The 25,434-nt window shown below is 32.8% G+C and overlaps 2 protein-coding genes and 1 pseudogene across 5 annotated transcripts in view; all 3 read right to left on the bottom strand.

Moving 5' to 3' along the window:
* Window positions 1–293: 293 nt before the first annotated feature.
* Window positions 294–14,947, bottom strand: LOC111048504. 4 transcript variants are annotated; one of them, XR_002605909.2, is made up of 8 exons: window positions 14,792–14,947; window positions 12,739–12,858; window positions 9,400–9,434; window positions 7,914–8,025; window positions 7,316–7,385; window positions 6,341–6,487; window positions 4,018–4,187; window positions 294–1,741 (listed from the first exon to the last, which is right to left on the bottom strand). XR_002605909.2 is itself a non-coding variant. In XM_022334402.2 (7 exons), exons 2-7 carry the CDS (start codon window positions 12,775–12,777, stop codon window positions 1,668–1,670), a joined length of 477 nt encoding a protein of 158 aa, XP_022190094.1. In that variant the 5' UTR covers window positions 12,778–12,858; window positions 14,792–14,947; the 3' UTR covers window positions 294–1,667. The 4 variants fall into 4 exon arrangements, 2 of the variants coding, with proteins under 2 accessions (XP_022190094.1, XP_039280893.1); XR_002605910.2 differs by having other exon boundaries at window positions 14,865–14,935; XM_022334402.2 differs by lacking the exon at window positions 4,018–4,187.
* Window positions 14,948–17,012: 2,065 nt separating this feature from the next.
* Window positions 17,013–25,434, bottom strand: part of LOC111048505 (ubiquitin carboxyl-terminal hydrolase 10) — a 28,326-nt gene continuing 19,904 nt past the window's right edge. The window contains exons 15-18 of the mRNA XM_022334403.2: window positions 22,392–22,508; window positions 21,691–21,815; window positions 21,240–21,383; window positions 17,013–19,588 (exon numbers count right to left, since the gene is read on the bottom strand). Coding sequence (XP_022190095.1) covers window positions 19,518–19,588; window positions 21,240–21,383; window positions 21,691–21,815; window positions 22,392–22,508 — 457 coding nt within the window. The 3' untranslated portion in view covers window positions 17,013–19,517. The remainder of the gene's footprint in view (window positions 19,589–21,239; window positions 21,384–21,690; window positions 21,816–22,391; window positions 22,509–25,434) is intronic.
* On the bottom strand, window positions 23,541–23,646 carry LOC120349528 (annotated as a pseudogene).

The raw sequence follows: 25,434 nt of genomic DNA on the forward strand, positions 1-25,434 counted from the left end.
CACTGAAAGCTATAGTCGCCGCACCCACCGCATATTGTTTCGAATGTCATGCAGGAGAAATATCTTGTTGACGCTACTATATCTTTACGAATTATATCATAATATAATATTTGTTAAGTGATTATAGTCATGAACACACCGATTTGGGACTCCGGAAAACGATTCTTTATTTTTACGAGGACAATTCTATCCATTTAACAACGGCTCCATCCGTTGTTAACTAATAGAATTACCGAGAAAAAATCGCATAACTCTTATTGATAGCTTTTAGTAGGGTAAATAAAATCTCAAACTACAATTTGATGAATATATTATATATTATTTCCTTCAAAATTAATTTCTTATTAATTAAAAACCTTAACTTTAAACAGTTCAATTTGCAATGGGAAAATTTTGCAATCACATGCAAAATAAGATTGAGGCACAATATGCTTTTTGGTTCTTTCATTATTTCTTTATCATGCAATAACCAGGCATGCGGCACAGTTTATTATAACATTCATTAAAGAAAATATTCATAGACAATGATAGACAATTCACACTCTTAGATCTATGTCGTAGAAGCCTTAGACGATAGGCTCCATCAACTTTGATTAGAGGATACAATTATATTTATAATCAAAACAATCCTTTGCAGTAATCCTCTAAAAAATAATCATCAATGATTCAGAAAATTTTGAAAACAATTGGTTATGTCTTAACAATAGGTACTATTTTTTTAAACAAATCAATAACCGATGTTAGTTAGGAAATCGTTAAACTGGGAGGATAAGCTTCAAAAATGCGTGTTGATCCAAATAAGTATACTTTCATTTGACGAATATCTCTTACAGTGGTTTTGTAAACGGTTAATAAATATAAATTCTTACATAAATTTTACTAATGTTGTATATTGTTTCAAAAAATAACTTTATGAATTACCCAATGCTAATTACATTAATCTCTAGACAATAATTTAAAAAACCTGTAATATTAATTGACACAATATTTTTTATTTCAAATAGAAAACATCTATCACATAAAGTAATTGTTAAAATCGTTTTTCAACTAACTAGTGTAAATAAACAAATTACAATAATTAAAACATTAAAATGGAAATACGTTGACGATAATATCGTTACTGGTGATGTAAGTACTAGAATTACATAAATTTTCTAAAAATTAAAAGTTATTCTATTAATAGTGTTGATTGTGATTTATATGGTATGTTTAATGAGAATTACTCGATGTCACTGAAAAGACACTCCTAATATTTTCCATGAACTGATTCTATACATCCGATATCAATACCATGATTTGCTTGAAACAAATAGTCATTGCTGCAATATCAAAAGTAGTAGCGGTAATTCGCCGTTATAAATTCAACTCTGTGACAACAAGTAACCCACTTCCCATTTAGTTATTTATCTGAAATACACTAATGAGTTGATGCTCTTTCAGTGAACTCCACAAACAAAATAATTAAGCATCAGATATTAATAATCTTGCAACCAATTCCAAATTCCAACATAATTATTATGATGCATGTTCAATAGTTTACACATAATTATGGATTATAAGTACTGACTAGTTGGAACACAGATTATGCTTATATTCTTACACCAATTATTATTGGTTATGGTTCATGAATCACACTTTGGATGTCCAAGAAATTCCGATTCACTTTACTACGTCAGAACTCCAACAGAAGAACTGTCTATATCTTCGTATGTATTTCTCTGCACTTCGGCTGGATTCAGGTCTGGAACATAATAAATATATTAAAAGAAATCAAAGTAACAAAAGGATTTTTAAATCAAGGAGTGTAATTTTGTTGCACTGCATACGAATATTGAAAAACCAAAATTTCTTTAATCAAGCATAATCCAAATAATGCATCTCCTTTTCATATCAAATAATCAAATCCGATTCCAGCAAGTGATCCCAAGTTTTATACAAATGGATAACACATTATCTATTAATTGATAAAAATGTGAATATTCAAGAATTAAATATAGATCCATATTTGAAGGCAATCTCAAGTCTTTAATCTTAGGGTTTTGCCATAGAGAAAAGATAGCACAAGAAGATATCCCATGGTATATGTTCCAATTGTTCACTCAAGCCGATAGTAGTTTTTTCGTGAAGGTATGTGATGCTGGTAGGTTATCATGTGCTGTTCTTACACTCTCACTCAGCCAAAACAGTAATAATGCACAGTAGTCGACAGTAATCGGCTTGAGTTAACAAAAATCGGCTAGAAAATTGGGACAAACTACCTATACCATGGGATATCTTCTTATGCTATCTTTTCTCTATGGTTTTATTTATGAGCTATCCGTCTATTGATGGAAGCACGAGTGCAACTGCTGGATGAAAACGAATTCAGGTCACAAACATTGGCTTGATTCGGTGATCGAACTCCACTCATCTGCTTCAATATCGATTGAGTAGGCTAACAGGCCTTGCTAGAAACAAATTTCGATTTGTGGGTCCATAATTTCCCAGTAGTCTAAATGACCTACCGGTAGTCTATTAGGAAAACTCTCCAACAAGAGTCTGAAAATCAACAAAATGACAAAATCAACATGAATACTTGAGAAATGGTTCTCATTTGAACGACCCTAGAATGAGAGAGACACATGATTATCATTTACTTTTGTAAGGACATTAGTCATTGGTACGATAATACCATCATTAATTAATCGTGAAAAGCGTTAAGGGAATCAAGCATTAATAAACCAATAAATCAACTCAATAACCGAAATCAGTGCTGGACTAGTATTTTAATAATTGAAGAAAGTGTAAGTAGCATCCTAGTGATTGTTGAAATTTACAAAAACTACAAACTCATGCAGTACAGCAAGCGATGCAATTCAACTCGTAAATCAAACTAACTAATAAGTTTCATGCTAAATACATGCATAGTTCGCAATAGCAGAATAGTGACTAGGGCAAGAATATGAGAAGAAACAATGCATTTGACGAATATGAGTGAATAGGCTTATTATGACAAATTTCATGCTAGAGGCTGGAGCCCGTTGGGTTATCAATGTTCACTTATAAGGAGAAAAGTTGAAGTAAAATAGAATAATATACACAACATATTAATTTATTGAGTAATAAAAATGTAAAGAACAATGCATGAGGTTTCTGTCTAATAAGAAGAAAATTGATTAGTTATGAAGGTTGATCCTTCTATCTCTGCTTTTTTTAATAGAATATGTGAGTACCAATAAACCCAAATTTGAATACAGCATACATTTATACACACACGTCTCCATTGCTGTAGGAGTATTAGTAAGCTTGAATACTCTCGCTTTCCACCAATCAACTTGATTTACTCTTTATTTTCAATTTTCCACCTCCCATTGAATACTGCATAATAATTCTGTGAGACGATCTAGAAATAAGGACCAAGCCACACGAGACAGGACAGGAAGTTCACGCGAAACGCCGATCCAATCAGCCAATGGGAGAGCTATCCTGTTGTATAGACTGAAAAAACGCATCATGTGGCTTGGCCCTAATCATTTGATTATCCAAACAATAAACTATTTATTTACTTATACACAAATCATCTATTTATAACTGGGAGAGAGCAACAGGCTTAGCCCAAAACTGTTCTTCTCTAAAATGTTAAAAAACAATAGTTTCTTAATTAATTATTATAAACATTATTATCATTGATGTTAATGCAATTCTTTCAATTTGCAGTTGACCCCAAAATAATACAAACGTTTAAAACAAGGTTTCAATTTTATTTTCTATAGTTATTTATTAATGGTTAATCTATTTTGTTGAAGTAAGCCTAAATTGAGCACATTTCATTTGATGTACAATTATTACAGCTCATTATTGAGCTAACATGAACTAATTTCCACAATTTCTCTACACATAGTTAATACACGTTTATTGATATACAGTTCATTCTATTTACAGTGCAAATTGAAACAGTTATGAAATTTGAATTGTGCATTTTTATAATGATCAATTGACAATAGGAATGGAAAAGCCCCAACTGAATTGGGGACCTACCTAGTGGCGTAAAGTGAAATGTGAATGAGTAAAGTGAAGAAGGTGACCGTAGTGAGTGGAGACCAAGGATGAAACTGTGAAGATGTTGATGGATTAGATGCGAGGCACCGTCTGCCCTCCGCCCACCGCAGTCGGAGACATGCCGTCTTGTCGTTGCGTCAGGTCGAAACCTAAGCAGTCAACTTATTTGTAATGCATGTGTTGCTCACGCTTCTCTCCAAATGGACGTCACTCAAGCATCACACCTCCACCTTTCTTAACAATATCATCTGTTATCCCGACAACTTAGCAATAGCTAACAATAGGTAGAGGAATACAGGCAATAATGTTACCTGTATATTTTAACTGAATAAAATAATAATATCGAGTGACCTGGCTAGCTCACGTCTGGTGTCAGAGTTTTCATGTCGCAACTGATCAATTTCAGAGCCTCTGACATGACCTAACGACTTGGTTTGTTAGGCAGCCGGGACTGACAATTAACGTGTCCATCCGAAACACTGAATATTCATTACAATATGTCTTCCATCAAGCCAGTACTATTTAAACTGAATAATATTGCTTTGAAAAATCCGATGACCATTTCAAATTATCTTTTTGATCCACCATCGGTGCTCAAATTGACATCTAATGACCTGCAGTATAATTTTCGTTCATATGATGTAGTGTCACGCGTTTTCCCGCACAAAGGCTCGATTCAACCATTTAGCAAGTGAAGGATCTACAACTTTTTCAATGAAAAGCTAGATAGATATTTTCATGATCAACGTCATTTGAATTGAAATCCGTGAGAGAGAGAATTAATTTAACGTGGACAGTCTAAACTCTTGGAGATCTACTCTACTACTAAATGCGATTTCGCGTAGTTAGTTGATAACCATGCTTTGTTCTACTTCTAAGTACAGCAGTCGAAATATCTAGATACCAATTTGTATTAGAGAAACACTAATATTATATTCTAGTTGAAGCATAAAGCTACAGAGTAAGTAATGCATGTAATCCAATCTATGAATACTAGTACATTATACAACTAAGCTAGAAAATCAAATTAAAATTAATATTTATTCAATTCATTAAATTGATCTATATGAAATAGAATAATTTATTCTTTAGAGTGACTGAATATTTAATAATAATTATAGAGATGAAAAATTCAGATTCAATTGTATTCCAAACAATTCCAGGGTTCTCGAAAATAAAACCTATGAGATGCAGTCTCAAGTGAGAACAACTTTATTTTTCATATAAAATAAGAAACAAGTAACATATATATTAGAATAAAAAATTATCATTTCAAATTGCATTGGAAATGGAATTTAGCTGCATAACAACCATTACAAAATTGTGGAAGCAGTGTACTGTTGAATAGAAAAAGTATTCTGTAGTTCATGAGGAATTCATTCATTTATGTATTATTCCCATTTTACGTGAAAATTAGAAATATGTTACAGTCTTGAAAGGCGGAGAATGAATATTTAACAATAGTTTGAAGGAGCAGCCCTTTATACAATAACCAAGGGGATCTCCCCGCAATTAAAGCTTCACGCATGCGTATTTGTCCCTGACAATCCTACAGAACTGAATTGCATTGGCAGAACAAGTAAGTACGTCAATTAAGTTAAATTTGTATTTGCACATTTAAAGTATTCAAAGTGATATTATGAAGTATCTTTTCTGTAGTATTATTATGCTGCTAATGAGATTATCTGCTACGCTTCACTCGATGAGAAACTCTTCTTCTAAATTTATTGAAATGCTACAAATTCTTGATGCACAGATAGCTCGGTCATGGTTTTCACACAATCATTGGAAAGATAATTGTCATGCAAGTTTGATAGATGATGAAGGTCCTGTACATGCGAAGTGTCTAAATCTAAAATAATTATCAGAACAATTGATATTTTTTGAACAGACTAATTCCATTTACTGGGTTTCTAGGAAATAGGGAAAGATGAGACTACAGAAGAGCTTACATAATTATCACAATAAGAAGTGAAATACTAATTTACAATAGAAATGAGGTTCATATGGTGTTGGAATGATCAAAATGTCTGTAACAGTTTAATGATAATGAGATGAAGAAAAAACAACTCCTAAATGATAAATTGATAATAAAGTCTAATTCTAATTGAAAATTCCTGAATCAATTTCTAATTATATTCCAATTAAAAGCAAGTTTTCCAATATTATTTTTTCTGCTATCTTTTCGATGATTCTTATACTTCATTTGATAGGCAAAATACAAGAAAGCAGGTTCATGAAAACTTTCCCCAAGCAAACGTTCGATAACCCATGTCATTCATCACATCAAGAGCTCACTCACCAAATATCGTTCCAAATGTAGCCGGGTAGAATCCGCCTGATAGCCCCATCCTGTTGGCACAGTTCTTACCCATTACAACGGTGGATACCGGCCTGAAAACCAGGTTCAAGATGGCCAGGGCGTAACTGAACACTGTTCCCACGTACCCTGTCAACACAAAGTCAGAATAACGAGTATATAAACAGAAAAGCTGAGACATATAAATTGAAATTGTAGTCAGCTCCACACTATCGCCAAGTCGCTTGCGAAGCGGCTCACTGTATACGGGGCGGAGTGAAGGCGAACGGTGGCATAGTAGCCATCCACACTCTCGCGCTCATCGTCATTAGTAGGCACTTGGCAAGAGTGTGGAAGTGGCATTCGATCTTTTCATACAGAGGGCAAAATCACTGTACAGAAGAAATCGCTTATTATCATTGATGAATAAAATTAACTGATGAATGATGAAATTAATAATGAATAGTGTTGCAGTTGAAAATCCAAGTTAGCTGAAAACCTATAGTGAGGTCCACGTTATAATGACAGTATTTGATCAACTTTGGTTTTTCTATCCTTGTCTATCATTCGACAAAGCCGGTGGTAATATCCTTTTCTAGGTCCACAATGATGCCAATTGTTTTTGACAGTGTAGAAATATAATTAATTAATACAGAGAATCGGCATCGCTATTCTTTTATCTTTATCCACTGCCATTATAACGTGGACCTCACTATAACAGCGTTGCATCAAATTCAATTCAATTTTATTCAGAAATAAAAACATTGCACAATGAATAATAAACCTAATTTAAAATGTGAAAAATTGAAATGTAATATTAATATCAAAATAAATAAGTATATATAAATATCACCATTCATGGATTATAAATACTTGTGCAAGGAGGAATTTAATATTAGTTCCATTGAATTTGGAAACTTTTGTCAATAAATGAATGAAGATCCATAAAAAAACTTATTATTGACATTTTGAACTTACCGTGGTAAGGAAAGTAGAATAGAATCACAATAATATCCATCAGTATTGCACAGAAATTTATAAGAATCGCCTGGAAAAAATAATTTGAATTTTAGTCAAGAAATGATATTCCAAATCATGAATTGTAGCATATAATTATTTACATTGGTATTTTGAATAATCTTGTTGAACTGAGTTATTAACTGATAATAATTGAGTTATAACCGTTTTCAAATTACTTTTGTTTTTAATAATAAATTCCCACAATTCTTGCCCTTTTCCATTTTATTCCACTCTAGTATGATAATAGTACTACATTTATGAACTAGGAACATGAGTTCAGAAATGAACTACATTTATGAGTTAGATAATACATAGTTGAAATATGAGAAACAGTAGATTTATTGAGTTACCAGAAATTAAATTAATAATTGAAATATAAAACTGAGGGTGAAGCCCACATAAGCTCTTAGGCTTCTGCGTGGATGAGTGAGAGGGATGATGAGATATAATTCTCACTCTATTTCACTAAGAAAAGGAATTGAAATTGAACATACAGAAAAGAATGAAATGTCTTGCTTGATTAGTACCTAACATGCTTAAATATCGTTATACTTACTATTTGTAAAGGTTCTTCTTTTTCCTTTTCATAAATACTCCATATCAAAGCGAAAAGAAAGAATAAATTATAAAATAGGTAACTATCTGGACTCCAAACACCTTGTATGCCCCTGAAAATAATAAATTGTACCAGTGAGTTTGTTGAACACTAAACGTAGCAATAAACGTAGCCTTAGCCTAGTTGTATTAATATCTTCTTTTTGAGCAACATATCACACTTTCTAAGAAACCTATTAACACTAAGGATTTGATGGCTTAGTATAAGCAGCTATCTACAAACAAAGCTTGCCGATAGTTGATAAAACCAAAGGTTTATATGTATATATTGAAATTTGAAGCCATAAGTTTTTCAAAAAGTCTAATTTTTCACATTTGGAAATATAATATCAAGAGCTGGCATAATATTAAACTTTCAATATTTTGGTGAGAAAGATGAAGAGGAAAATTTGAAACACCAAACCCTAACAAGGTAAAAACTGTAGATATTTATCTACTAGTAAACACACACAGCAACAGACAGACGGAGAAAAAATTAAACGTGCAGACGTGCAATAAACAAAACACTCTCTTATTTTATTATATTCACGTTGTTCGATGCATATCATTGTGTGCAAATATTACTGCAAACCGTTTCCGTTTCATAAGACTTTCAAATTTTCATGTATCAGGTTCCTAAATATGTAAATATTCAATGATAAAAAAACTACAAGAAATATTTCATATGTATTTAAAATATTATTCCAAAAAGATAAGCTATAAAGACAATCAATAACAATGAAGTCAAGAATAAAGGCTTAAAGAGGACCCACAAGTACTACTATATTGCGATTAATTTTTTAGTTGATATTACTGATCACATACATGATTATTATTCAACTAGTTGTCACAATTCAAATTCACAAGACGACAAACCGTCCAACAATCTAGACGTAATTAATAATTCAATTTAAAATATTGCACTTGGTGCAATCAAGTGAGAAAGTAAAGATACCTGAATTATTTTACTAAAATGAAACTATGAAATCTTACAGAGATCTTTTCGCTCCTCTGTCACAGGCAAGTGCTCATAAGTGGGCATCCAATCTTTTATGTTGAATGCTATCATTGTTATGAATTTTATTTTTTGGAATAAAGAATTTCAATTTCATACATTCTGACTACAGTGTAATGAATTATTAATTATTATAATAACTCAGATATTATATCTAATTATTTATTAATTAAAGTGAAAAAAATTCATTCTGATTATAATAATTATTTATTAAATACAGAAAATTACGGTAATTAATTTCTGAAAAGAATTGCATCATTTATAGGTATGTTACAGTTATGAATTTTTCAATAATCCCTTACAAACTAAAAATCTGACAAAGGCATTTTAAAAAATGTCAATTACGATACGTTCAAATAGTGAAGTGAGCATTTAACATTAAAAATTGAATAATGAACAATTTACGAAATATTGCAGTGACACAAAAACTCACCATGATATAAGTACAAAGTGTACGGCAAAGACAAGCTGAAAAAAGAAACAGAAATTGAATAATACACATAAAATAATTAATGACTAATTAACTAATTTTAATGACTAATTGAAGTTTCATGATACACAAGGATTACCTTTTGTTTTTATTTTGATGCCTGAGAGCGAACAGAACAAATACAAAAAAATGTCATGGGGCTACTTTAATTATAGAATATCACTAGTACCCTCATTATATTTTTATAAATCTTAATAAAAAAATAATATTTTATAATAAAAACAATATTTCAAGTATTCATCATACTGATTACAGGAATATGATTTTTGATAAAATATCTAGCTAATAACAGCACAATGAAGTAGCCTAATAAATTTGAAAATAATATTAAATGTAAAAATTAAAACGATTTTAATATTGAAAATCAAAATATTTAAAAAATAGTTTCCTAACCTGGGGTTTTCAGAACACACAGATATTGCAAATTAGAAGGACAGTTTTCAGGACAACATTTATTTGCAACGACAATAATTAATAATATTAATCCATCAACTGAGATACTACGATGTTGATAATTTTTGTGAGTATCCAAATACATTAGGTTATAGTAAAAAGAGAAATGAATTGTTCGAACCAATTATCACCTATCAAATCCTAGCTGATGACCAATAATCTAAAAACTGATATTAGACATAAAAATGAAAATAATTTTACCTTCAATAAAGTAGTAGGTTTGAAACGGTCCATCGAAATTATAATTATATTCATAATTTAAAGCGCACAGAATATAACTCAAGAAGAGACATAGGCTGAAGTGTGGTTAGTCACAAGTCAAATGTAAATTGTCGATTGATTACAGGTACTGTAGAAGGAAAACTAAAGTAGGATACCTAGTAAAACTGGGGCAGATCCAAGTTGTGAAGGTAAGTGCAGAGCATTCAGTCTGAATAGATTATGATTTTGAATGGTGAGTAATTCATTATCCGTGGTACCTGTTCAGATCAATAAGCCGACAAGGCCAAGATAATTACTGCTCTCACTCACTGACCACTGAGAGCAATAGAAACCCCTGAAATATTAATACTTTGACCCCTTAAAAACTGGAATGCTGTTAAGCTTCAACAAAAGCATGGAACCGTTTAATTGCTGTTTTAGAAACATGGTGGATTCATCAGATGCAATGCAACTGAATAAAGTTGATGATTGTTTTAAAAACCATAATAAGTATTTCCAAATATTATGATATAATATTAGGTATTTTTATGTTGGATACATATTTTGAGAATTAGGAACCAAATTTTATTTTTTATGATATGATAATTGGAAAATGTATTGAAGTGACAAACTTCATAATAAATTATAAAAGAGAAGAATAAACAATGTATTGATGAGCTGAAAAACTTGAAACCTCATTTTGGATTGAATTAAAAATCTCCCTTTCTCCAGCAAGGGAGAAAGATTAAAAAGTGACGATCATTCATTGCATGATTCATAGTCTGAATTGCTATTATTTATAACACAAGAGTGAACCACTTTGATGAAAAAGAAATCAGATTATAAGAACTCATTGAACATTCCAAATTAGCTAGCATTCTAATTGGCATTGGAAAATAATAAAAATTAAAAGACAAACATATCTTATGAACCTGATCAATCCTCAAAATTTCAAATTTCATTGTAATATATTCTACATTTCATTGAACTGGTGCCCTTGAATTATTCTTTCTCAGTAATCGAGTCGATTTTATGCTAAGACATATTTGACAAGACTGTCAGGAATGATAGGCTTATCGTCTTTCAACAGGAAAATTAGTGGTGAACAGACAGAAGCATCGTATTTTGTTCTAACATGCTAAATATCCTTAATTTTAGCTCTGAAAAAATAACTATCGCACTGAAGTTTTGAAAGGTTTAATGCTTCCAACAACAAATGTTTTGTTAAATAATAGTCTTGTGAAATAAAAAATAGCAGAATAAACATTTCAAAAGGTACGGTAACCATTGCATTGTGCTGTATATAATGAAATTTTTAGGTCAATAAATTTGTTTCATGTGTGTCAGATCGCAGATGCTCCTAAATCACTAATCAGATCAATTTTAATAGCATATTCCTGAGCAATTCAAAGATTTCATGTTTTGAAAATGAAAATATTCTTTATCAGATATTTTCAATATTCTTGAACATGGAACGTAGGATAACAGGTGAATGAGAGATAAGCTAAAAGTAATTTATAATGTGGATTAATCGAAATAGGTGTGATAAGACCTATCTCAGTCAAGAAGCAACAAATTAGTAACTTACGAATTTATTGGATGAGACTGTAATTTTGCTTTAATAACCAAGAAAACCAATTCAAGTATTTTTTTAAATACATACCTAATTAAAGACAGATATGATAATAATTTATAGTATCAGGATTATAAGACGGTAATTTTTTTCAACCTCCGATTGGCCATGAAGACGAATGTATATAAAATAATATTTTTTCATCAAAAGTTACATACATTTATGATAATTACGGTGAAGGTTGAGCGTTGAGGCACTTTTCATATCAGTAGACCAGCCTAGCAAAACCCTCTTCATAAAATGCTGCCGCTAATAATGAGCTAGTGGGCTATGACTTTTTTTTTGGAGCTGAGCTTCATTAGTTTGCCCTCAAAGTAAGTCAGCTCCTTGTAAATTTGGAAGCTCTGCCCCCAAGTCATGTATTGAGTTAGGGGGAAAAGGTCAAAGTTACTAGTGCCAAGTCAGGTTTGTATGGTGGGTGATCGAAACCATCCTATCTGATTTGTTGGAGGAGCCGTTTTGTTATACCAGCACTGTAAGTCCGAGTTGTCATGCATCACATCATGCAACGATTCCGGAAATCATTTCAAATGACGCCTCTCATTTTTTGAGAACATTCACGCACAACATCATCACTCATAATATTTCTTGCGTAAATTTGAATTATTCTTCTAGTGCTGAACTATTGCCTTTTGCTTGCAAAAACGAATAACGCTAAGCAATTAGCACTTGGCGGGAGACTTCAGTGAGGCGGCCATGTTTCTGCGTCTATAACTCGACAACAATTGACGATCTGGCCGCACCAATCACAGGGCGTTTGGTGGGAAAGACAAGCTGTTCAGCTTTGTGAAATTCGCCCCTTAAAGCATGTCAGTGTCTTATAACATGTGACCGGAGGTTAAAAAAAAAATGACCCTCGTATGAATTCAAAACTGATATAATTTAGTATAAAAGATCGAGAATCGATATACAACCATGGAATTATATAATTTTTATACATGGCAAATTTAGAATAATAGCTATTAATTGAATTTTAAAATAATGAAATACATTACCTTTAGAGGAATGATGGGAACAGCATTCAAGTCTGCCATCTTATTCTATGAAAACTATCTAGTCAAATAGGATTCATAAAAATTCAGCTGAATGAGAAAAAACTTTCAAAGAGAATAAACCTGTGAAGGAAAAATAATTTCAGATTAATATTGTTTGTATTTTTTCAGTGAACTGAAAGATCACCAAGACTTACGATAATACCGCATTTTTTTATTTGGACGTTGATATATGATGATTTTGATTACAAATATGATTAATATAATGGCACGGATACATTTATTTCCAGGTCCCAGAATATTATATGCTTTATCCACTGTTGTTTTGAAAGCATAATCAAAATAGCTGAACCATTGGCCGTAGACATAAGAAGCTGCTTTGAAGTTTCTTTTAGAAATATTGATGTGCAAACCAGAAGAATATGGTTCAGGTGTTATAGTCCTTAGGGCAGTGACATATCAATTGCCAATGACCAAAATATAGAATCAGTAAATGAGATAAGAGTGCTAGGAGTGGTGATTGACTCTGGCCTTACAAGGAAACCTCATCTGGAATGCCTAAAAAACAAACTCAACTCAGTTTTTGTTTGAGAAACCTAAAAGCTACCCTGGATTCGACTGCTCTTAGAAGCGTTTATTTCTCTCTGTTTCACACCTTCCTAACCCACAGAATTATTTTCTGGGAAAATTCTAGTGATCTGAAAATTCTAGATGTTCAGTTTACAGAAGTGGGCCTTGAGGGTGATGATTGGGGAATCAATAGGAACAAGTTATTGTCGGCCCTACTTCAAAAATCTTGAAATTTTATTCTTCCATTCCCAAGCATTATTTTTGAAACAATCTGCTCAATAAAAAACATATTCACGAATTTAACCACTACCTCCGTAAACACAGGTGAAGCATTTCATAGATCCTCTATCAGGTACAGAAGTAACTTGAGAGGATGCGCACCGGAGTAGCATGTATGAACGAGGTGTACTGAGTTATATCGTTTTCCAAAAGATCCACTGTGGAGCAGATAAGTGTAGAGTTCAATCTAATTGAACACAATGTAGGCTGGTGGTTTTCAATCACCGAGGATGAGACAAACAGCAACAAATGAGTCAGTCAAGCTGTTTGGCTTTTGGATGGATGAAAATTTAAACTGGAAACACCATTATGGCACTGATTTTCAAGATTATATTCCTTTTAAAGCAGTACTTGAAGACCAGAATGTGTTATTTTGGCTAACCATTCAATCGTTCATCAATCAATAATTTATTAGGTAATAATTTATGAGGGGATATGCTTATGGGGGGGGGGAGAGGTTCACTGCCGGCCTCATGGATCACAGGTATCAATAATTGGTAATGACCTCAAATAACAACTAACAAGTAGACTCATAATTATCAAATAAGAAAGAAAATACCTTAGCACAATAGAGTTTATTAAATTCAGCTATTGGCTAGAAAGTACGTGCTGCTAAGAAAGGAGGCTAATGATTGAGCATTGATCTAAAATGTATTATTGTTACCGGTACTCACTTCTAAGACTATGCATCGTATATTGTAGGTGATTGCTGGTACCTATAGGCTAAAGTAAGACATCACGTCCACTTTTTATAAATCTATTTCACATCTAAGGGCTTAATTAAATGTAATTATTTGTTTTAGGCTTCAGGGACGTATTTCTCTTAGATAGGTTAATATATTCTTTAATCTTTTATAAATTTTAGACTCAAAGTCCATTAACATAGCCTACCGCATTTTCACGTAGAAATAGCTATCTACTTGCACAATAAATATATAACTTAATAGGTTATTAAAGTATACCAATTCAAATAGAAACCTATCATTATGTTTAAACAAAATGAGTTGGTAAACGGATCAACATCTAATGGACACTTTTAATTCAAGATATCGGTAAATTGCTAGAACCTACTTAGATTTTCATTGCATTGGGTGTTGCCATAAATTATGTAACATTACCAAAGTGATTGTGAAAGAGAACGTTACCTAGGTTTATTGTAAAAAGAACGTGGTATAGATAAATAAAAATAGTTTATCAGACTAATTACCTTGATTATAATTCTATTAAGATCAAAATTTTATAACAGGCACTAAGATAAATAAATGCACGTCACAACTTACAACACTTGCAAATTACAAATAACCTTCCTCATTCCTTTTATAAACAAAACTTCGTCTGTCAACAATTTCCATGTGACTGTCGAAGTCAGAGTCGAAACAGTTGATAGTCGATTAAATACTTGATATGAATTAATTATATCGACACCTTGGTTGTCGATGCTATCGATAAGTCGAAAGTTAATTATTAAATACTCGTTCTCAAATTATTATATCGACTCATTGGCTGTCAATATTATCGATAAGTCGATAGAATACTCGATCTCAAATTAGATGACTTAAGAATAATTTTATTGTTGTCAATGTCAATATTCAAGAAAATTACAAGATTGGAACTATTATAATTCTTTTCTTCTACATCAATAATGCTCAAACAGATAAAATAATAAGTTTTGGACATTTTGTTGTCAATAGGCCTGTAGGAAATTTATTTTTCTCGGCATCTGGGGAGAGGGGGACCCCTGACCATCATGTGTGCGGCTTTGAAGTCATTACAAATAAATTATATGGTTGGTCACCAGATAGCCAACACTGCCGTGAGGCTAGTTGAGACTAATAACCAATAAAATAATATTTAGAACATTTCATCAAATGATTTTTTTTTATTTTAGGCTCGTATCATATTGGGACACTCAGAAGTAAGGTTGACGCTACTACGTCACTCCTGGTACACATCAGTTGAGGCAAGAGATTTTGGTGTCCGGCTGAATTCTCAGTTCTCGCTCAAGACCACCAAAATTTGGTGTATCAACTGGTGTACCTAGTGAAATCAATGCCCCGCGACTCGCGAGGACACCAATAGGAAAGTGATGTAGTAGCGTCCGCCTCTTAAAGGTCGGTGTCGGTTCTGTGGCAGCTGGTGGATCCCCCGAGCCCCGAGGACAACCGGTTACCGTCGATGGCTCTTTCCACTCCATGTAGACGCTCTCAGTTGCTGCACGTTGCTGTTTATTTATTTATTATTTTCATCCTAGTGTCCCAATGTAAAACGAGCCTAAAATGCACAATAGTACTAAACCGTTGAATGTGATTTTCAATCTTAATGGTTAATGAGATACATACAACTTGAGGGCCATGCCACATGAAGCGTTTTTGCACTGGCGGTTGACAAGTCGACAGGGCAGGAAAATCTCCGAGTGAGTGACTGATCGCAGCCCAATCAGCTGATAATACGCCAATCGGAGAGCTCCCTGCCCTGTCGACTCGTCCGTCGCCAGTGATAAACGCTTCAGTGTCTTGGCTCTAATGCCTAACTATAGTTTGTGTAAAATAAGTTGAGACTTGGCCCTCCATCCCAAGAAATTACAGGGTTGCCAAATCGTGTAAAATTGCAACTTTCTCAAATTTCCAATTCAACGTCAGAATTGGATGCAGAATATCATCCCCGATATCCTAGTAGGGCTAGAAAAGTTTCAGGGTTGAAAGATCAAAAGAAAATTTAACTTATTTTGATAAAATTGGAAACATCGCAAAAATTTGTTTTTCTTTTGAATATCACTTCTCTCAGAATCATGGGGCGTTGTAATGCGTAATAATTTCATATCAAATTAACGGGGAGAATGTCTCCTTTCTATTGATGTCTGGATAATTTTTATCCGACCAATAGTTATTTTTTAATTAATATTTATGCTTGTCAATGTCAAGACATTTCGCCTTACAAGCTCATCTAGCTTACCGTAAAGATAGGTTTTCGTTAGTTTATAAGGCCTCACAGTCTTTTGCGACTAAAACTGGTGAAAATAAAAATCATTCAAAACTGTGGATAGAAATTAGCAGATATAACCTCACAAGAACAAAAACCATTCAGTTTTGATGTAATGACTGACGTACGATATCAAGTGAGTGAGTCAGCACGATTTATGGTTTTGAATAGTAACATTTTGACTAGTTGCACGACTAGTCGTCAACTCGTTGCGCATTAACGAAGCCCAACCTTCACTTGTTTACCGTTGTCCTTGCTTGTACAGGAATCCTCAAGGCTTTTGCAGGTTAACCTCTCCATAGTTATACCATAATTGAAGAATGGCTGACCTCAAGTAAAACATTTTTGCACAGTGGTGAATATTCTTATTACTTTTGCATTTTGATAAGTGTCAAGAATACCATGACTGTCGTTACAGGCCAAAATAAACTAGTTATGAATAATTTGAATTGCCTGATGATATGATGAATTCTTTATTATGTATCCATTAACAACCGTTCAAAATTATAAGTAAACAATCCATAATGAAAACAATATAATAAACAATTAATAGCATTAATAATAATGTTGAAAAACTCATTTTATTGGGGTTAGGTTCATATGCGATTTGAACTTATTGAGCTATAATTACTGAAGAAACAAATTATTATTCATAGCAGAACTATAAATAATTATATCAACTTAAGAGTAATAATAATTGTAAATTTAACGAGCGTAGAAAATCACAGACACCAAATCACACAAGTTTAATTGAATTAAATTATTACTTTTCGCCCGACTATAAACATAACTTAATGCCTAAGACAAATATAGAAAATAAAGTCAGAATGCGAGTATAATATTACACAAACGTAATTAAAGAGAACCATTACAATGTCGCACTTGGAGCATGTAGACATGATGGCATTGAACGCTGCGTTCATACTCGAGTTAAAACTTCTCCAAAATCTGTCTAGAGGGGCAACTAACGTTGGAGAGAGATGGAGAACCAGTTCAAACAATTAAAACGAGAATAGAGTAATGCCGTAGTCTTAGAAGCAAGCACAGTTGCCAAGTTCACAAACAGGTTCATACGATACAGTGCTTTGAGAGGAAACTACATATGCATATCAAGTGGAGTTGATCTTTTACTCTAAAGACTACAGAAGGCTGTCCGCTCTAGCACGGCTACATCGCGACCGCTGTATCACTGATTTTCTCTGCTTCACTATCCATCAGATTTGGAAGATGTTTAACTCGACTAGACGTTCCAAGCTAATAGATAAATCATGGATTTTTACACACCAATTTAAAAATTGCACCATTTTTTCAGGTATTCTAATTCTAAAACTAGAACGAAGCGTTCAACACCGACATGTGTACGTAGCCTTTCGAAAAGAGCATATTATCATGCTTCCAGGTAAATCGATCTCAACAACTCATTTCCCGTAACACACTCTCAAACGTCTACTTAATGCATGACATATCCAATACGTGTATTTTACAATAATAAAAAAATAAAATTTAATAAGAATAATTTACAAACATCAATTTCGAAAGATAACATTTGAACGAATACATAGAATGGTCAAATCAGTCGTATAAAAGTACTCCAATGAGTGATTGACAAATAGTATTTTAGTTTTTTCTCAACGAAGAACACAAACTAGCAATTTGAACTATAACATTATATGCCCTGAAATTTATAAGGAAACTCTGACACCAGACAGGTCACACGATTTAGTTTTATTATTATAACATTCAAACCCCGAGATTTAAGCCCAATAATGGACTAATTTCGTGTTTGAAATGAGATTTAGTTTCAAACTGGTGTTCAATAAAATAATTCTTTAAAAATCTAAAAAATAAATTATGCCTTGTAAGGTTATATTGTTGATTACTATCTCATTCAAATAGAAATAAGAATCTGATTTATTGAAAAATAGAATATTGTTTTAAAAAGAATAACTCCGCGTCAACTTATATGCAAAAATGAATAGTTCATTTTCCTACAGACTTTGTTCATAACTCTCAAATTTCAAAAAAAATATAAAAATAATCGGAATCGCACTTTACAACAACTCTAGTATAGTTAATTAATACACAATGAGCCACAATTTTGTTTTGTGTCAAATAATAATAATTATTATACTAAAACATAAAAATAAGATAAGAGAGTAAACATATAAAAATTATAGTACTAAAGTAAATTTAAATAGTAGATTCTGAAAGCTGTTTCGAATTTAGCATTTACAATTGAAATAGTATATTTAAAAAAATGAAGAGCAAACATACCCATTTTGAGTTATCTCTGGAGACCATTCAATGGAATCATGAGTGAATCAACAGAATTGTCATTTAATATAATAATTGAATATTTATTATGATTTGGCAGACAAACAGGTTTGCTATGCCTGTTAAGAAGTTCAATGTAACTCCTTTTTCCATGATATTGGGAGTGGGAATTTGATCGATATTTATCTCAAAGTAAAATATTGATCAGCGGATAATTATTGTAGTAATCAACGAGAAAAATCTAGTAAATGAAAAAAGCTTAGAAAATTAAAAACGTTGAATTGATTTTAATTCACTTATAACGGGTGTGAAAGTGTGGGTTATTTTAATCAATTCTGGCGAGCTTCAAAGTATATTTTCAACATAAACATGAGTTTCAACAAATCGCTATTATCTTTTTGTTCAATTCCAAGCATGTTTGCATCATTAGTATGTAATTGACAGGAACGTGGTAAGTTGAGTCCCCAAAATGATAATGCGAGGAGTCGGATTATAGAAGGAACAATATTAACGAACTGAACAAACTGGAGAGTATCTCATAATTTCTTACTCTAATATATAGGATAGACTCTCAAACAAGTGTCAGGTCTTAAGTGAAATTATTGTACTGACAAGTGATGGAGAACTTAATCGAAAGCTAATGCATTCATCGCGGTAGAAAATCATCAACATTTGTTCAGCTACTGAGAGTTGGAGCTGCAGGCGGCGGCAACACCATCACTCACAGTGGGCCATGTGCCCACTGACAAACCTGAAAACAAATTCATTTATATTAAAATACTCGAAACATGTCGAGTTAACAAAATAAGGAAAAGGATACTAGTTCATTAATTGAAAAATGTATTGTGTAGCCGTACAAGATACCATACACTTAGAACTATAGAATATAACAAAGAAAATATTACATTGTATATTGTATACTATTATTTCATCACAATTATTGTCAACAGTATCCTTCCATATAAATCAACATCAGGTGAATTATTGTGAACTAGCAGATAACCCGTGCTCCGCAAGGGTTTGATTAAAAACTTGACAAACTTAAAACTTGATCTACTGAAATCTTGAAAAATTTAAAATAGGCCTATAACCATCCTCGGTAAATTAAAAATCAATATACAAAATTTCAAATTCATCAGTTCAGTAGTTCAGACGTGATGATGGGTCATTCATGAATTTCCTATCCCGTACATGTACAAGCAGATTCTTTCCTTTATTATATTATAGATAATTCTGATATAGAATTCCCGGGAATTCAAGATCAAGGAAATATTCCCAGGGAATTTAAGGGAAATATTCCCAAAATCTATTATTTTTGTGTAAAATTACAAAAAATCCCTTTTTATCATACCAAGTGGAATCACAGGTTATTCATGGTCAGTTGTAAGTTTTATAAGAATGATTGTAATAAGTAACTTTCTTTAAAACTGTAATAAGGACAAAGAATTAAGTAATTTTAAGTTAATAGAATGATAATTTCAGGATTGCTATGAAAAGGAATGAGCGCTCATTTCCAATCATTTAATTCTAAAGGGCCACCACTATTTATCATGCTAATTTTATGTCTTGGAAATTAAATCAGTTTTCAATTAGATTTCTGTCAGTCGGTAACAATAGACAATACAATTCTGTGTGTACTTGAGTCTTGTATTGCACAAAAATGGCATGATATAATAATGATAATAATAAATAATCTATTACTTTGCAGAAAAAGGAGCCTACACTAATTTTAACTCAAAAATACAAAATCCAGAACAAAGTAGGGGGGGAACCAGTAGAATCAATAGTATCGGATTTCAGTAGTAAGTAAAGTAAAGTCTAGTCAAATTTTTATGCATTGATGTAATATGTGAGGTAGCATAATTATATTTACTCTGCTTCTATGAATGGATGATATAATAGATAATATATAATTATATTATATAAATCACGGTATTGATTTCTGATATTGATTATCATATAAAATGTGTCTAAACATGATTAATTTTAACTATTGTTTTAAAGCATTTTGATAAATTCCCATATATTCACAAAATTCCTTGGCCAGGAAAATATTCCCAAATCATGAGTTTCTTCCCACTGAGAATGTTCCCGACCCACATCACTACTTTTATATGAAAATAATACTAACAAGTTTATTACAAAATGTTTGCAGGAGAAGTTGTATAATCTTATATAATAGTTTCAAATAGTTCAATGTATAATATTTATGATCATTATCATTGTCAGGGTTTGTATTTTAGGATCGTTAAACATTCGTTAATCATGACACGTTTTCTTTGAAGAATACACTTTTCGAAAGCGTTTTACGAGTCCTTGACCCTAGAAAATATTTTACCCTAGGAGTATCACTATTAAGTATTTGAAATTGAGAATATGATATTACAATATTTTTGAGTTACCTCTTTTCTTGTAGAACAAAATGTAGGCATTGCTGTAATCTTCTTCCTGCGGCATCTGCTTAGTGACGTAGTCATCATTGTAGTAGTGCCATTCACCGGTTTGCGGGTGCTGGGTGTACGATGTGTAGTGACCAGCCGAGACGCCTGCAACACATTCAACATTTTTTGTCATATCTATTTGTTCACATCTTTCAAAAACTTGTTATCATTTGTAACTTTGTGCTGATAAAGCCAACTTGACAACACAGAAATAGCTGAGAATGGCCAATGATTACAAAATCTGAATATTTTGTCGTATAACTTTTTACCGACTAATTAACTTACTCATATAACTTTTAACTAATTACCTACTATATAACTAATTAATATTACCTTATATAACTAATTACCTACTCATATAACTTTAAACCGACTAATTAAGTGAGGACACATTTAAAAGACGGATAATTACCTCCTATATGACAAACACAAGCATACAAGTCATATAACGAAGTGTAGGGGCTGAGGTTCAGTCCATGGATGGGAAATATCACTTTGTCTTCCAATTTCGTACTGACGCCATCGTGAAAAACAAATCTGTGAACAGTACAAATGCAGAAACTTGAAACCACCTGTCAGGTCATACAAACATATAAATTAAAAACATTTTCCATTTAGATACATTTTTCAAGCGCTAGTTCAATTAGTTAGATAATGTATTACTACTACTACATAATCCGAACAGGGTGCGCTACCAACGGTTTAAAACTCCATCCTCACTCGTCAGCATGACAACAAACTTTCTATTCCTGTATGCTAATTCTATGATAAGATTGAGATGTTGTATAAGTTACAGAAGTACAGATAAATTTTGAAAAATCAACCGTTGTTTTAAACAGTTTCAAGTATTTTAAAACTTGATGGAAAAGAAACGAAAGAGCCGGAATTGAGTTAGCTGACTTGCAACTTGTACATCAAGATTGTTCTTGGTTTTTGTGTGATCTCCCTAATTTTCCACATCACTACTAGGTTGGCAGTGAACGGAGGTCCAAGTCGAGCATCAATCAACGTTCGAAGTTGGAAGTTGCAAAATTCGAAGGAAATTGGAATTATAAATTGTATTCATGAAATTAACATGGCGAGTATGATTTGATATTGGAGTGATTCACTAACCTCTTTAAATACACAATCAGATAATCAGGATAACGCCAAATGGAGAGAGTCTTCGTTGCACATTGATTCTTCTGACACTTGGGACAAAACCAAGGGTTCTGTTTATCAAGCACCTCGCTGCGGAAAAAGACAAAATACATGGATTTGATGTTTTGATATAAATACTACTGAATCCTGAACATGAGACATGCCACGAGAAAAATAGTGAATAACATGCTGCAAATTATTGTGTTAAAAATCCGAACTGCAATAAATTAAAGAAAGCATATTATTATGTCCGGTTTCACTAAGCTCGGTCAAGATATTTTGGCATGGACAAATCAGGTACGCTTGCTTCACAACGTGTTCACTGGAACATATGATCGCATGACAATAGTCACTGTCGATAATTCCAGTGCACACTTGTAGATTGTAATCGGATTGACCATTTTGAAATGTCTTGTTTGGAATTGGTGAAATCGGGCATAGATTGGAAAATCCAAGAGTTACTTTTGAAAACGTTGAACAAGTAGACGAATATAACCACATACAGCCAGAATAGAAAGATATATACGAATATAGCCAACACAAAAATTATTCACTACACCCTCACAAGTCTCATTTGTGAAAAATGGAAGTACATCGGAATATCATGGGGAATGATAACCCATTTGCTCTAGAATATTAGTCCCAGAAAGCAAATTTAAACATGTTTGGGACTTCATTTAGATGTAACAGTATTAATCTGACATGCGATTAAATTCCTTATCTAGTCTGAATAGTCATGTCGTTTTAATGATAGCCAACTTTCGAAACAGAAACCAAATAGACACAATAGACAGAATCATCAAGGTTTTCATCTTAAAAGAAATAATATGTGGTCCCTAATATGGAGGTCCCTAGTATGAATGAGCCAACTACGCATGCCTGACTGCTGTGTTACTAATTATGAAATTGCGGCATACTAGGCTCTTGACTTCAATAGCTGACAAAAACTCAGCTAGTTGACCGAATGTTTTAGAAATGTATAGTAGCGTTTTGATGCTGTGAAAGAGGTAAATCTCCCTAGAAATCAAGTTGTGAGTCCGTTATGAAGCAACAGATTGGAAAAGAGGTGACTAGTCCAAGTCATCTGTCTGTTTCATGTAATGTATCTACAACGTTATTGTAGAAAATTGTGCATTCGCAGGGGTCAACCAAGTCGCAGTGCAATGACAAGGTCTCGCCCTGGGTAACCACATTCTTGATCAAGGTAACCCCTACGCCAGGTAAGTATGTAATCAATGTATCTACAATTTTCTATTTCCTGCCATATTTTCATGTTTCATATTCACTTTTTCTTTATAGGGCTCTCTACAATAATTATTAGGAAAATATAAAAAGGGTACTGGATAATTTACATTTTATTTCTATATTTCATGTTTCTACACTTTTCCATTTGTTGCCATGCTATGTTTTATGTTTCTACATTTTTCTATTCCCAGCCATGCTATATGTTTCATGTTTCCCTGACTTTTCCAGGAGTATTCATCTGTCAGCTTTCAAGCGTAATCTAGACAGGCTTCGTAAAAATAAACCTTTATGCCACATCCACATGTTGGCCCAATGACGACCAGCGCCAGAGTGTGGGTGGTTTGCCAACGTTGGCTAGCGCTGGTCTTCATTGGGAACTGGCCACATTGTAGGCTGGACACTACAAAGTTAGTAGACAGAAGGTGGTCACTCATCTGTAGTATTCAAGTTGACATGCAATTGGAGTGGGGGAATTGCAGCCGGGACCTAGGCTGTAGTACAGAGCAGGCAGAATATCGCATTATTGAAAATCATACGGTGACGTATAGTCAAATTATTGACCGAACGAGTGAGTCTATGTTTTAACTCGGATTTTCTTTTGTCTGTCTGTATATAACGCGATTAGAATCGCGTTGATAGAATTCGATGGGATTTGGCAGGAATATTCCTTTTTCAACTGCGCGTCGATGTATACACAAGGTTTTTTGAAATTTTGCATTTTAAGGATAATATGAAAAGAAAAGGAATTCCTCCATACTCTGATATCACTGTCTCTTTTCTGTATAGGGCTACTTGTAATATAATAGAAATAAAAATAAAAATCTCAGTACCCTTTTTTGAATTATTTCATCTTTGATTAGTAGACTTGAGATGCGCGTGAACACTAGCGTCAGTTGATCAATTTTCAGTTGATCATAATGGCAAGGAAAGTTGTGTGAGTGCGCCACACTAGATTTTTTAAAATTACATGTTTACAAAAACATGTTTCAACATTGGTGCCATTTTCAAGTGATATGAAGTAAATAAATAGTAAGTAAAAAAATGCCATTTTTGATAGAATCATGCAAATTTGAATCCAAAATCTACAGTCCTAGTTCATAAAACCATAAGAATACAATAACATATGATCAAAAATATGAATCTTCCAGCAGTATTTATTTATTCACTTCATATCTCTTGAAAATGGCATCAATGTTGAAACATGACTGTTGTGATAAAATAATTTTAAAAAAATCTGGTGTGGCGCACTCACACAACTTTCCTTGCCATTATGAAAATATTGATCAACTGACACTAGTGTTCACGCGCATCTCAAGTCTACTATTCAAAGATCTAAGCCAGCTGGTGACAGGACAATAACGCTGCAGACATACGAAGTCTGATATCTCTTCATAGTGAAGGATTTAATAGAATCAACAGTTGCCAACAGTTTGCAATTTAAAAATCTTATTTTCTTGAACTTTGAGCTTATTTTCAATTTAAGGTGAAAATGTTACTGAACATAGTAGAGATTGTTATGCTCAATCTTTTGCACTTGAAATTTCTTGTTTAAATTGTATCTGAAGCCTGATAATTGGGAATCTAAAATCAAACTTTGCATAGATGGGGCGGAGCTCCAGGAATTTTTACAGATATGGGACTTGTGGCAGTTGATAGAGCTTACAATGACTTTTTTAGGTATAAAAATTTTTTGATCAAAATCGTTGGAGCCGTTTTCGAGAAAATCGCGAAAACCCCTGTTTTTTACAACATTTTCGTCACACACACACAC

Source organism: Nilaparvata lugens, chromosome 1, assembly GCF_014356525.2.
Source record: "Nilaparvata lugens isolate BPH chromosome 1, ASM1435652v1, whole genome shotgun sequence".
Classification (NCBI taxonomy): domain Eukaryota; kingdom Metazoa; phylum Arthropoda; class Insecta; order Hemiptera; family Delphacidae; genus Nilaparvata; species Nilaparvata lugens.

Excerpts from the sequence above, each read along its gene's own strand:
- LOC111048504 (XM_022334402.2), bottom strand. The coding sequence starts at position 12,777 with ATGGCAGACTTGAATGCTGTTCCCATCATTCCTCTAAAG. Across the intron at positions 9,435-12,738 it reads TTCCCATCATTCCTCTAAAG|CTTGTCTTTGCCGTACACTT; the intron begins GTAATGTATTTC and ends TTCTTTTTTCAG. Across the intron at positions 7,386-7,913 it reads AAGAAGAACCTTTACAAATA|GCGATTCTTATAAATTTCTG; the intron begins GTAAGTATAACG and ends TATTTTTTCCAG.